This window comes from Salminus brasiliensis, chromosome 2 (genome assembly GCF_030463535.1).
Source record: "Salminus brasiliensis chromosome 2, fSalBra1.hap2, whole genome shotgun sequence".
In the NCBI taxonomy this organism is placed as follows: Eukaryota; Metazoa; Chordata; class Actinopteri; order Characiformes; family Bryconidae; genus Salminus; species Salminus brasiliensis.
Window position 1 is genome coordinate 14,938,737 of NC_132879.1, and position 14,702 is coordinate 14,953,438.

The following is a 14,702-nucleotide window of genomic DNA, read 5'->3' on the forward strand; positions in this document are numbered from 1 at the left end:
CGATCATCACTTGTGAGATGGGAATAAACATGAAAATGTAAACATTTTCAGGCGAATGGGAAAATATACACACAGACACATGACACATTAAACGCCATGTTGTTCAAGCCACAAAATGAGACAAACAGGACAGAACTTCAAGTGCAAAAAGATATTCCTTGCTGCTCAAATAAACAAGTGAACAGTGACATTAAGTAGGAGTTCATGTACATATTTCAAGGCTGCTAGTTTAAGAAGCAGACAGTTTACTACCTCATTTCATAAATGCTGCCACACTAAATAAATGCTTGGATGTTCCTTCTCAGTTTGAGCTTCTTCTGAACTGCTTTTGAAACCAGACACAAAAACTACCCCTTTTGAGGCTTATTAAAAAGCTCTATTTGCAGGGACCCTACTGATCTATCATCTTAGTTGCCACCATGCCAACCTTATATACAACAGCGATCTTTGCACAAAATTAAGAGGGCAAATAAGATATCACATTTTCTCCAAATTTGCATTTGGTGTTCTTATGAACTCACATCCAGTGTTTAATAGATATTATATGGACCATCAGACCTGTTACACAACATTCAAATGATCTCAGTGAACATCAAACTTTTAGTGCACTGCACTAGGGGGTGGCCCCAGTAATGGTCCTGGAGATGTACCATCCTGGATAGTTTACATCCTACACACCTTGATTTAACTTTTAGATGCCCCTAAAGCTCTTTATTACTTAGATCAAGTGTATTCAGCTCGGGGTGCAGGCTGCTAGATCACTAACACTATAGGGCAGTTTTGCGTGACTCATTGAAGTCTTGAAATTATAAATTAAGGACATGTTTACAATGTGGATGTCTCATTTGTCCTGCAGTACTCACTTGCTCTTTGAGCAGAAGGGCAATCCGGTCGCACATCTGGTTACCATCGATGGAGGTGAGAGCGATGTAAAGAAAGAGGCCATAGAGGACGGGTTTAGGAATCCACTGCAGTGGCACTGGCAGCAGGAACACAGATAAACCAATCAGGACGTTTGCAGCTAGTGATGTCAAACGAGTCTCCTTCACACTGACAATCCTGCAGACATATAGTTAACACATACAAGCTACACATTACTGACAGTACTAAAAGCTACATAAGAATGGAAAAAACAGATATTATTAGTGAAAATTTGGTTTCTATGAATATGACTGACCTGTGCAGGCCAAATAAAACAGGCCTTTTTAGACATTTTGGGCCCAGTTTCCCAAGAGCATATTAAAGTTAAAATTATTTAAAATCATTTAAACAGGTAGAAAGAAGTGAGATGTACGATGCTCGCTTGACCATTTGAGAATTACCTTTGCGTCCTGAGTGGATATGTTTGCTAAAGCACCACCAGAACCCAAATAATAATGACATTTTAAGTTGTATACAAAGTTATTGGAAAAATAATATCATACTAGAAGACATCCACCACAACATCAGGTACACAAGTATCATTTGTAAGCTGTAATAGGTTGGTACACTCTTTCAAGGCTATCCTTAATGTGCGTGACTGAGCACTGAAGAAGAGTGGATACCAATACTGTCCCTTGTTATTTGCAGCCTTGACTTTAAGACACAACAAACATTTGTCTGCTCCCAAACCCTTTTTAATCAGCAGTTTTACCTGCATCAATTTACATTTAGGGCTGACATTGCCGTCCTTCTTAATTTAATCTTTGCAAAGTATTTTGCAAAGCAATTTGTTGTCATTGACCCATCCATTTATTGGCCACAAATATGTACTTGTGTACTTTGTGTTACCTCTTTAATACTGCTGTCAACCAGTAAAGACAGTTAACATTATATTTATATGTGAGTTATAGAGGTGTATGAATGTGAAGAACCTTTAAATAGATAAAGAACATTTATATCAAGTCAAGGTTCTTTAGAGCAGTAAAAAATTCATTACACACCTCTATTACAAACACATATTTCGACAAATATTGAGATGTGCACTACAGATTCACCAACCTTATTTTGGGCTTGACTACAGGTTGTGAAAAGATGTCATTATACATTTCTGACAATGCCCGTTTCTGTGGCAATGCCTAGTCACATTTATTTGTCCTCACAGGTCTTTTTTATGTCTTTAGATTTATCTTCAGATATCTTTGCACTCAATCCAGGAGTGTATTTGTACATGTATTCATGCTGAACTGTCACGGTACGGACATCATGGTTCTATGCATGCTGTTGCATGGAGAATGCGCAGTACACAATAAACTATGGGCAAGGCATTCATGTAGTGGACAAAGACTGATAAGCGTAATATGGAACCAAATTTCCCAAGCGCAAGTGCCTCCTAGAAGGTTGCTTGCTACTGGAATTATGGTACTGTGGGAATTGAGTTATTTTTTATCTCTCATTGTTCTGTTTGCTTTTTCCAAGATCAAATCAGGAAATCATCATCATTGGGCAAGGACGGTGTGTCCACATTGTTAGAGAGATGTAGGGTGTGTGTGCAAAAACACATCAAACATGGTAACGTGTTTACAGACTGTACTGATGCATTTGCATTTTTTTTTAGGTATATTTCCAGTTCTCCTCATGAATCTTAGTTTCCTGGTTGCGTTTCTTTTGTATTCTAGATCCTCTTATGTGTGACTGCCTGTTTTTTTGCCCCTAGCCACAGACTATAACTGGCATTTGTGCATTTTCTCTAAATAAATAAACACAACCTCTACCCCACCCAGCACACGACTTCATTCTACTCTTTAAATTTGTCCTCTGCTGAATGACTTACGTCTCATAGAGGTGTCCATGCTCCACACGCTGCTCAACCTTAGCTAGCTGACGAACGTGCAGTGTGGAATGGGGGAATGCTGCGTGCATCCATGGCAACCCCAGCACCGACATCAAGATGTTGATAAATCCAGAGAGCATGAGATCCCAGTGGTATGCTGTTCCCTTCAGCAATCTGAAACACACACCCACCCCCACAAACACACACACACACACACACACAATGACAATCACTGCATCCTGTAACTGTCTGAACAAAACTGACACAGCCAGAATGTGTGATGGCTCAGTGATCTTTAGGGAAAGGCAAATTGTAGCAACCTAGAAGGTAGACATGATAGTCATCAAACTGAATTCAAACTCTCAAATAAACCTCTGTCAAACATAGAACCTGATATGTCGGTGAGATTTAGATTTTTTGAACAAAAAAAGCATTATTCTCAACTGTACCTGTTCTCTGGGGCATTGGTGAGGGAAATCACAATGTTCTGGTCAATGAAGATGAGCAAAGCGAGGAGAAAGCCAAGGCCACACGCACTCAGCACATTCATCCCTGAGAGTTTGTCTAAAGAAGCCATGTTGAAGATGGAACCGTTGTGGTAGTTGAACACTGGAACTGCGGGTTGACACAGAAAAGCAGAAATATCTCAAATGACTGTGCTATAGTGCAGGAGGTGAGGGTAATGAAGACGTATAAAGACACACATTATTGCAGTAAAACAGATGACTGGACTGCCAAGTCCGAAAATAAAATACAGGTGATCATATTAATTTGAGGAACATTCATTTAATATTGACATTGTCACAAAAATACCTTCTATCGCCACATTTTTACATAACTTGAATTTGGTTGATGTTTACATTGTGTCAGAGTTTTAGATTTTACACTGACTTCCATTAAAGGATAAGATTTTTTTTCTAGGCTTTAAGTGTCTCAGCAGTCTAATGCACTATGGCCTGGGCCATCGAGTGCGCATATGAGACTGCTTTGCCATCAGCAGCCAGAGTCAAAGAGAGCACAATTGACCATGCTCTCTTAAAGTGACGCTGACTCACACAGGCGTCTGTTAGCTGGTGTGGTGGAGCTGGGTACCTGGAGCTTTCCTCTGAGCATGTTTGTTGCCCATAGATTCTAAGAGAGTCAGTGGCTGACTTTTAATGTATTGGAGGAAGCATGTCCTTACACCTACTTGAGTCAGGAGCATTGCTAGTAATACAGTGTTGTATTATAAGCCAGGCACTTACGCTCAATGTCGATGAATAGATAGGAGCCCACAAAGGAGAATATAACGACTGAAATGGGCAAAGCACAGTCCGACACCACCTCCCTGACTTTAGCGTGGAGAAATGGGCTGCGGAAAACCAAACCAACAATGTTAAATCCACCTCAGGCAAAGAAAGGGAAATTTCTGAGATGATCTAGGGTAATGGCATGATCTTAACATGAAGATGCTTGGGGAAACAGCTCTGAACAAAATGAAGAAGGTGGTGGGGGATGAGGTCATGTGTCCCTAGTGACCTATTTTCGAGATGATAATAAGCTGTTTTAAGACATCTACAGTCTTAATGAGAGAAAGTGGGCTATTTTGAACATCACTGTAGGATCTTCAAGGACTGGTTATAGGTTATAATGAGCATTCCCAATCCACCCAGTCATTTATTATCATTTTACTGCATCAATCAAATTGGAGTGGTTCCTGACCTTTGACGAAACATCTCAGTACACCTACACACCAGCCCAGTTACCTCCTTTTGATGAGAAAAAGAACATAACCGAGCCACAGAGTTCCCAGCATGAGCAGTAGACAGAGGATAGGGCGCTCCCTGGTGCACAGTATGAGTACTGCAGACAGAGACCCAGCTGTGCTACTGCTTTCGGGATGCTGGAGCATGTCAGTCAGGTGATTAAACTCCACAGCACTGCTGTTCACTAATGTTGGCCCATGATAGTACTTATGGAAAACTGAGAGAAAGGAAAAAAAAGTGTTTATGTGACCGCTTCCCAAATACTACACAGAAAACGCAAGTTTGTTGGTCAAAAACAAATCATTAAGCATCGTTAAGTTATTCATTTTCAGAAACATAATTACACAGAAGACTCAATAACTTAATATGCTCAAGTGTTTACATTACTACAGCTTCCCTTCTTTTCAGGAGACTCATGAGGTCAGGAGTACATGCCAAGATTTTTTTCCTTCTCACCATCCAAGTCATTCCAGCTAATTCTGTGATGTTTATGTCGGGACTCTGGGATGGTTCATTGTACCGAGAATAGCAGCAGCTTCAGCAGTTTGATTTATTCGAATGTTCTTTTTTTCTGTCTGTTACTGTCCCAGAGCTTCCTGATCGTCCCCACATCCTTTCACACCGAGAGTCTTCTTCTCACAATGGAACCATATACAGAAACACCTGTAGATGTTTTCCTCTTTTTCAGTTTTATAGCTGAAAGATGTTGCAGCTTGACTTTCTCATCTCTCTCAAGGATGAAAGCTTTAATTGCTGTTCATCTGATGGAGACAGTTTTGGTGGTCTACAAGCTCTTTACCCTGGTTTTGGAAGAGTGTTTTGTTATTTACTTTTCTTTTAGATTTCCCTTCTTTCTGCAAGTGGAATTATCTTATATATGATCTCTTCAGAAATCTCTCCTGAAAAAAACAATAACTTTTACTTATTGGCTGTTTTAATTGGCAATTAAATAAGCTAAAATGGTCTTTGACTGACTTTACTTATAATTTAACATCAATTATCATTTATGATTCTTAGTTTGGATGTAGGATCTTGATAAAAACTGTAATTGGTATAGAACCAATGGTGTAAAGTTTTATAACCTTGTCATTCTCACACTTGTTTCTTTTAAAGTTTATTAAAGAACTACACATTGGAACCAGAGAAGTAAAAAAGTGGTTCTTCTATAAAGATACTAATACCCACAATGCAACAAAAAGTAGAAAGTCATTATTAACGCACCAAAGCATTAACACACTGCAGTGAATCTTGACACTAAAACAGGATCAGTTTTACATGGGAAGATGGGGTATGATAATTATTACCTTATTCAGAGTTTCTCGGTTACAGTATTTTAGTCCTGTCCGAATGTCCCATGTCAGTAAAGATTCCCATGAGAAGCCCATGTGTGTGTTCTGCTGTCATATTCAGTGGAAATTAGTTTTTTGCATTTTTTCTTAAGTATTGATGTTCTCAAGAAGGCTATGGCACAGATACCTTGGGTGCAACACCTAAATCCAGACGATAAGCCTCATGACTCCTTAGAGGCCTCTGGCAGCTTTAGTTAAAGCATTGTGTAGCACAGCCTATAGCCTACATTCATTTTATGAACATGTATCTAATCTGCTAATAATCAAACAAAAATTTATTACCACTATATGTGGGTTATAAGTTACATTTTACATTATGAGTGGTCATATAAAGCTTTTAGCTTTTCCTCTCAAGGTTTCTTCCTCACAGTGTGTGGGAGTATTTCCTTGCCACTGTCACCTTTGGCTTGTTCAAAAGAGGTCCAGACCTGGACTCTGTAAAGCTGCTTTGTGAAAAGTGTTATATGAATAAATCTGGATTGAATTAAATTGAATTGAACATATGTTTGAATATAATAATCATTTAATCACTTCCTGCATTAATATTTTGCATTTTTTTCCAAATTCTTACACTATTAACATCAGTATATTTGATCATTGTGTAGTATACAGCTGGTTTACAGCAACTGTTTACTTATTAATAAGTGTACAGGACTTTTCATGCTACATGCTTTCTTCTTGAATATGTTCACCCAGTCAGATGACAGATAACATGTTTGACATCTTCTTTTCTAGTTGAACTGGCATGATTGTTTGAATTCATGTTCAAAGCCTTCTGTCTTGATGTGTTTCATGGAATGTGAACTTACTTTTGATGGTGCCTTTGACAGCATCACCCACAAAGGCAACTGAGATGAACAAAGCTATGACTTCTTCTGTGGAGCTGAGGGCACATGTCATATACTAAGAAACTAATCTTCTCCTTTATCAAAGCAGCCAATCACAATTGAGACATAACAAGTAGCTCAAAAGGCACACGAAGAATAGAAATTATGGGCCTGTGAAAGATACTTTCACAGCAAGAAAAACCCAATTTCAGTTTTAACAAATATGGAGTACAACAGTGCAATTCAGTCTACAGTATGCTACACATGCTGTAGCACAGCAATGGATAATACATTCTGCAGAACTATTTTTTCTTTATATATATCTTTTTACTGACCGTTTGAAAAGCTTCATAAATAAGCTGACATTGAAGATCCCTCCCAGTATAAGGAACAGGCTGTTCCACAGGCCGATGCAAGCGTAGAAGGCAGGGAAGTCAAGGTCATAATCATCGCAGATACCTCTGATAACTGCAATACCACAGCAGATATATATGTAATAAACAATACTGATGCAACACTGCAGAGAAGTTCAAATTCAACTAGAAAACGTTTTTTTTTTTCATGAAGAAGAAGATGAGAACGCACCACTAATAAAGATGGCAAGAGGTGCAGTGGTCAGGGGAATGACCATTGGAGAGCCAGCCAACAGGGAGTAGATCACACCACCGATACTCTGGCCTACAATAGTCTTCTGAACATCTATAAGATGTAAAAGAAATAAGCATATGTTAGATACTGAGTAGCTGTACAGGTAGTTTGGTAACATGATATTGTAAACAATGCAAAATGAAAAAGTTATATCTATATATGCAAGATATGGACAGTGATATGGACACCCAATAAAAAATATTGGGACATCTGCTCATCCGTTGTCATGTCGTTGGAGTAACTTTATGTACTGTACAGGGAGGACGTTCTACTAGAATTTGGAGCATTGCTGTGAGGATTTGGTGATGTCAGCATGTTGAATGGTCACCATACCACCTCATCCCCAACTCCCCAGCTCATCCCAAAAGAACTGGGTGGAGCACCATCAGAACACAGTTCCACTGCTCCACCGACTTTATACCCCTCTATCTCAAACCTGGCATTAGACATGATGCCAGTAGGATAAGTTTATCTGCTCCAGAGAGTCCTATTCTATTGACAAAACTTCTCTATAGGGACTAGATAAGCTATGCGTGTGCATTTGCACGTCTGTATCAACACTTAAAGTAGCTGAATACTGAAAGCATTCATTAGTAGGGGAGTAGGGTGGACACGCAGGAACACGGGAGACAGTACACTCTTTAAAAAGGTTTAGTGTGATGCTTGGTTTCTAGAGCGTTGGTTGGATTGTTCCTTATGGTTTTGACTATTGGACTGTGTTTTGGTTTCCGACTCTTTACCGATTTCCAATTTTTTTTTCAGAGCTGTGTGAAAACAAAAATCCAATCTGATGTGAGATCTGAGCCTCTTTCATATATATATATATATATATATATATACACACACACACACACACACACACACACACACACACAATATGTGATCATGTGACCATAACAAGAATGTTTTTTTTTTCTTCCATTTCACATTTCAGCACACTTCACTGCTCATCATTGTCATTTCCATCCTGTGTGGATGTCTGCAAAAGCTTTAACTCGGTTATAAAACATGCACACACAGATCAGGGTGAAGGTGTATTCACACTAATGACAGAAATGGGTCCATTCACACTTGAGTAGGAACGGTTGTGGCAGAAAGCAACCCTGATCTTAGCAAAATGTCTAAATAAAGCAATAAAGCCATTAATGTGAACATAGACTGTGCAGAAGCAGCACACACCTATCTCGCCCCGTGTGCTCTCATCATTGAGTGAGCCGAAGGCAATGGCAGGAAGCAGGATGGCGATGTAAAGGAAGATGGCCGTTGTGGTGTATTTCAGCAGAGACCTGCTACTTCCAAACATTCCTGAGGACAGAATCATCACATTAGATTGTAGCTCAGTCCAGCCGGTTCACATAAAAAACACCTGAACACATATTTTCCATTTTACCTCAGAAAACCTATACTGTAGAATAATAAGGCCAACTTAAAAATGTTCTTAGGTCTGCATCTTAGTTTGTTCAACAATACATATTAAGTTAAAAACACAAGAGTTGGATAATAGGATGCCTTCAAACATGTGACAGCGGAGGACTCTGGATGGGTGGAGCATTCTGGGAGTGTTTACAGTGGGAGTTTTGCGATAGTCAAGTGAAATCCAGAAACACATTGGGTGTTAATGACATTGCATTCCCACCTTTAGTATCACTTGGGCATTTAATGAAAATTCCTATTTTACATCCCTATAACAATTAAAAATATATGAAAGTGGCTCAAAAGATATCGCTCATATCTGTATCCCAGTTACTCAGCACAAAATTTTTAAAGTAGGCCAATTACAAAGCACAAAGTAAGAATTGAGAACGTTGCATTTTTTCTTTGCTGAATCAGCTGTGAAGGCAAGGGAACAATTCAGCAAGGTTTCTGAAGTGCCACTATACCAAGTCAACTTTTTCTTGATTGCTGTGTGTCTATAGACACAGAAATATGTACATATTATTGTGCCATATGCAAGGTTGTCCCATTTTCCTGAGTATCTGCAATCAGTTGCACAGGAGACATTAAAGGACAATTCCTCTTTAACCATTCAAATACAAGTGAAAGTGAATTTTGGCTTACCAAGCACGTAAGCATGTGTTTGTGCTGACAGAACCTCATCACCAAATTTTTTACCTGACAGTAAGTTTTCTTGAACCTATGTCTGACGGGTTTGACCTCTTTCTGTTAATACATTAACATTGCATTTAGGTCTAAATTCCTACTTTTAAAGTTTTTCATGCAGGCCATATGCCATCTGAGCCAGAACAACAGAGGCATCAGCAATATTTCAGGACATACTCTTGGCACATCACAGCCTACCACTGTACAGCAATGAGGAAAAACTACTGCCCATTTGATTTTTGACAGATATTTTGTATGGCATTTATTCCTGTTGATCGAAGCTGTACAAAAGTCTACAATATATACATTTGCAGTAACTGCATCCAGCTTTTTTTGCACAACAACTGTACCCAATATTCACATTATCCCATTTCTACTTTTTGCTTTCCCATAAAAAAGTTATCCTGGTTTGACTTTGACCTATTGATTTATGCATGGTTTATCTTACAATGGGCATCACTCATGTCTTGTTTCGTAAACACAGATGTCTTGGCAGTACAACAAACATGATAAATATGGTAAATCAAGTTTCTTTATATGTCACAACAAAGACTGGCAGGTGAGACTGAACAAGCCACTTTTCACACACTACGGAGGAGGTATTGGACATCCACTTATGCTTCTTGAGTGCTCTTTGATTCTGAGAGCAATTATGCTCAGGTTGAAAAAGGATCACTTGCAGAATAGAATTTCTGCCAGTGGAAACAGCCAATTAGAGTACAAGCCAAGAAACAGCAAAATAACAGCACAATGCATTATTCAGAATAAAGTAGTATAAAAGTAACCCATGTCACTCCTATTTATGAGTGCTAGGGCAGGACTTCTCCCACATACTTCTCCCAGTATTTCCAGGAAAATAAAGGCTAACATGCTTGTGCAAAGTCATAGCATTTTTTTTTTTTTTCATTTTGGGCAGTTTAAAGGAGCCCTAGAATTTTAAAATGTGATGTATGTGGCATAGTTGGATAATGAAAGTTCAGTACATGGAACTGACATATCATAAACCCCAAACACTATAGTGTCCTCATTACATACACCCAGTCCACTAGCAAAAGCCCTAGTCAAAGCAGAGTCACCTCCAGACTTTGCAAGTTATGGTAATACAGATTGCTACATGAACCAGACCTCATGATCACAGTGATTCCTGTGCCAGTGTCTGCAGAAGCACAGCTTAAACTCTGCATGCAACGAGGTAAAAGTCGAAGAGGCAAACTGGGATCCAAAGCTAGCTTTTATCTCTCTACTCCAATGTCTACTCTCTTGTTAACAAACTGGACTACCTCAGCTGGAGCTAAACACATATCGTAAAGTAAGGCACAGGCTTATTTTTTAAAGATCCAACACAACAAGACTCTGCCACAGCTTTTTCACACATGCCCTCTGACTTTTCCACTCCAGAGACTGAATGGATGGACACACACACACTCATTCACCCAAGATGTGAATCCTAGACAATGTGAAAGCATTTTGCACTAATTACTACCTGTTGGTCATGGATGGTTGTGGCATCGCCAGGGTCTTAACAGTGCCTCCACATCATGCAAACACAGTAAATGCAGTAGCACTGATGTTTTTCAATCATTCATTTTAGTTTTGATTTTTGCAATCATCCCAATAATCACCTATTCAAACCATTATAACTTCTGTCATTTCCTTTATCACTGCTCAGTTCTCATTATCAAACTTTAATTTATGTGACAAGTGACAAGTGAACAGAAGACGTTGCATCGCCTACAACACTTCCTGTAGTATACTGCAATCTGGATTGCATGGCAAATTAGTTGAGCAATGTAGAGTGCTTTTGGCACTGGCACATAGTTCCCAACCTACACTAACACTAGTCCAATTAGGCAACAGAGATGCAAAAACATGATCACAAACTTGAAATGTTGGACTAATGACTGCATTCTGCTCATCAGGGTTATCAGGATGTATAGATGCACTGGTCTAGGAACTGAAATGTGCATGCCATGCCAAGGGTTTCAATCACAGAACTTCACAGAACCATTAAAGCGATATGAAATACCTAATAGATACCATTAAATATGAGCTCCATGGTCATTCCTACATACTTGGACTACCTTGCAAAAAGTGCTAAACCTGCCTAAAGACAGCTTACACAATCATTGGGGAGAGCAGCTTTTGCCAGAAGTGGAATTGCCAAGGAACCGGTTAATGATCATGTCTCATTTGCAAGAACAGATGTCCAAAAGACTGCAGCATCTTGGGGGATTAAACTCACCCACTACATCCAAAGATATCCACAGTGCAATTGGCTTGCAGAACATATGGTAATGGCTGTTAAGCATGCTTTAAAGAAGCCATGTTATACACACACAGACCCACAACTTTTCTCCTATCTTACAGAAACACCCCAGTAAAAGCACAGGCAGTTCCTTAGCCCATAATGATATACAATTGTATGCTTACTCGGTCCAGTAGTACTTCCAGGTGTTTTCACAAAATGACTTCAATAACTGTAGCCTTGATAGAAGTAGCTCCACAACATCAAAGCAGTACCTTTACCTATATTTCCTACAGAACTCAACAATCAGCATGGAGATATAATGCCAATGTGAACACAAGAGGTAGAAACACAAGAACTGTGGAACTGCCTGTGATGGACAAGGACTGCCAATGCTGAAGGTTATACTCAATGAGTTTACCCTCATGCAAAGATCCTCTGACAAAGTTAGCAGTTAGAAATGAAAGAATCAGTATAGCTTACTTAACCATTTACACACTAGGTTTATTATTCAGTTATCATATCTTATTCCTGAATTATTGATGTTAAATTATCTTGTGGAGTCCCACAGGGTTCTATTTTTGGACCTATATCGAATTGTGACTTGACTATAAGTGTGATAAAGTGTAGGATTAATTACAGAGTCTAAGGGTCTAAGGTGCCTTTGCTAACCCTACTTTGGTGTAGATGATTCCTGTGCAGAAAAGGGAAGATGCATTACTGTTTTTAAATGGTTTCAGTCCTATAAAGAAATTGGTTTCCCACCAGGTGGCACCACATGAAAGCCACCTAATGAAATGGTTTATTGACATTTTTTGATCCAAAATGAATTAGCAGGGTTCTAACGTAATTGTCGTCATGCCCGAGGCAGGAAAAAGAAAAGTCCACAGCATGTCTTGTACCTACACTAATCAGCCATGATATAAAAACAACTATGAAATGGGAATAACATTGATTATCTTGTTACAATGGCATCTGTCACAGGGTGGGATATACAAATTAAGCAGCAAGTAAACAGTCAGTTTTTGGGCAAGCATAAAGATCTGCTTTGATAAAGGCCAAGGGCTTGATGGCAGGATCAGATCATCTCCAAAATGGCAGGTTTTGCGGGGTGTTCTTGGTATGCAGTGGTCATTACCTAACAAACGTCATCCAACGAAGGACAACTGGTCATGGGCCACTCATTGATGCAATCCAAAGAGGTTCCACCTCACAACTTAGAGGACATAAAGAATCGGCTGATAACGTCTTGGGGCCAGATACTACATGACATTTTCAGAGGTCTGGTGGAGTCCATGCTTCGGCAGGTCAGAGCTGTTTGGGGTGTGGGGGACTTTGGAGATTAGCAATTTATGTAAAACTTTAGCAGACTTGGATTGGGCACTGATTGAAGTAGTGCTTCTTAATTTTTCTCTTCACATCACAGTTTTGTACTTTTATCAGCATGACAGCACTAGGCAATTATGCTTAAATGTCTGTATATTTCTACAATTTTAATGATAATCATAAACTGTAAACATAAAAATATGACAATGACTATGGATCAGTCTATTTTTCTCATAGAAATTCTGCAGACTCAAAAGGTATGTGTTGGAGCAGCACAATGTGGTGTTAACACTTCACGATCCCACAAAGTAATGCTAGTGAATAGCCAGTGCATTTCTTTCTGGTCAGCTGTCCAGTTTGTACAGCTGAAATACATATTTATTATGATCTTTAGCATACCTGCTGCATTGTCAATCACAATAATCATATATAAAGAAGCAACAACAATAAAACCACCAAAGCTCACTCACCATCAGTAAAATCTGAGAAGTAATACGGAAGTCTCCGTTTGAGGTCTTCATATATACCACGACCAGCTTGCAGAAATTCTGTTACCTGTATTAAAACACAGAATGACAGAACTCACAATTCAGTCACCAGGTCAGTCCTGGAACATATCCTAAACAATCCTTGTTTTTAACTTTCTGACCTTTTTTTCATGATCAAACTGCTATTATTAAAACATGACAAAACCCATTTGGCTGTTTTACTTTATTCCCTTTACTGAATAGAGTGTAAAAGGACATCTTTGAAAAAAAGTGTATTGGCACGATGTGTCTCTTTGGATATTTACTTCAAGCTACACAGAAAGCTGAAGAAAAAGAATAAATGTTATGTTCTATAGCCCCTAACATCTGTATTGTTGTTGAATGGTAGAAATGAGACAATACAATGCATCTCTATGTTACCCCCAAAAGCATGTTGCCCGGTTAGAGTAAACAGAATTGGCTACTAACGTTAGTTCAGCACAAATACTGCACAAGATTAAATCTGCTATTTACTTGCTAGACTGGATTGTATGCATTTTACCTTCAGATAAATCTTTAAAGCCACTTCTTACAATATAATATATATTAATATATATTATACATGAGCTAATACTCATTATTAGTGTATTATTACTTATAGCTATAGCTATCTAGATACTTTACATTTCGAACATGTAGACGAAGCTGTAACTGACGGGATAGGCTTATTTATCCTAATTATCTTCATGTTTTATTTAGCACAGTTAACTTGACTGTATTGTAGCTTCACTGTATTACAGTGACTGTTCTGTAATACTTGTTACTCAGTTACCCAAACCAGCTGATTGACTTGCATATCCACTTCCTATGAAAAAAGAAAATGTTGCTATATGAGGATTCAGGAAAACATTATTTTGCCAATATGTATATATATATATGTTTTTTGCAAATGTTCATAAAGCTGTATTCGTGTATGAATGAGAGTCTACAGCTTTCTATGAGCATTATAGCACTTTGGTGAAAAAGCAAGGCCAACTTAATTCAGACAAACTGTGTTAGAAGTCGGTACAGACTGCTGAAAAACAGCTGCAATTGAGTTATCACATCTTTTTATGTGCAGTGGAGGAAAGCCCTATAGATTGTTCCTCTCATAAATGTTTAAACATTTGTTCCTATGGATAACTGAATTACTTTTTAAAATCCTTAACACAGCAGCGCGAGTAAACAATAGAGGCACTTGTCT

At 38.7% G+C, this 14,702-nt stretch overlaps 1 protein-coding gene across 4 annotated transcripts in view; it reads right to left on the reverse strand.

Annotated features, from left to right (window-relative positions):
* LOC140545186 (solute carrier family 4 member 11-like) overlaps positions 1-14,702 on the reverse strand; it is a 35,436-nt gene that overhangs the window by 3,725 nt on the left and 17,009 nt on the right. For 3 of the 4 annotated variants that reach the window (XR_011978263.1, XM_072668270.1, XM_072668272.1), the window contains exons 9-18: positions 13,463-13,547; positions 8,501-8,626; positions 7,259-7,372; positions 7,009-7,141; positions 6,656-6,729; positions 4,498-4,714; positions 3,997-4,103; positions 3,202-3,367; positions 2,753-2,926; positions 864-1,059 (exon numbers count right to left, since the gene is read on the reverse strand). Coding sequence is in view for 3 of the 4 variants with exons in the window: in XM_072668270.1 (XP_072524371.1) it covers positions 864-1,059; positions 2,753-2,926; positions 3,202-3,367; positions 3,997-4,103; positions 4,498-4,714; positions 6,656-6,729; positions 7,009-7,141; positions 7,259-7,372; positions 8,501-8,626; positions 13,463-13,547 (1,392 nt within the window). In the remaining variant the exon portion in view is untranslated. Of the gene's footprint in view, positions 1-863; positions 1,060-2,752; positions 2,927-3,201; positions 3,368-3,996; positions 4,104-4,497; positions 4,715-6,655; positions 6,730-7,008; positions 7,142-7,258; positions 7,373-8,500; positions 8,627-13,462; positions 13,548-14,702 lie in introns of those variants that run through there. The other variant, XM_072668273.1, reaches the window with a different exon arrangement.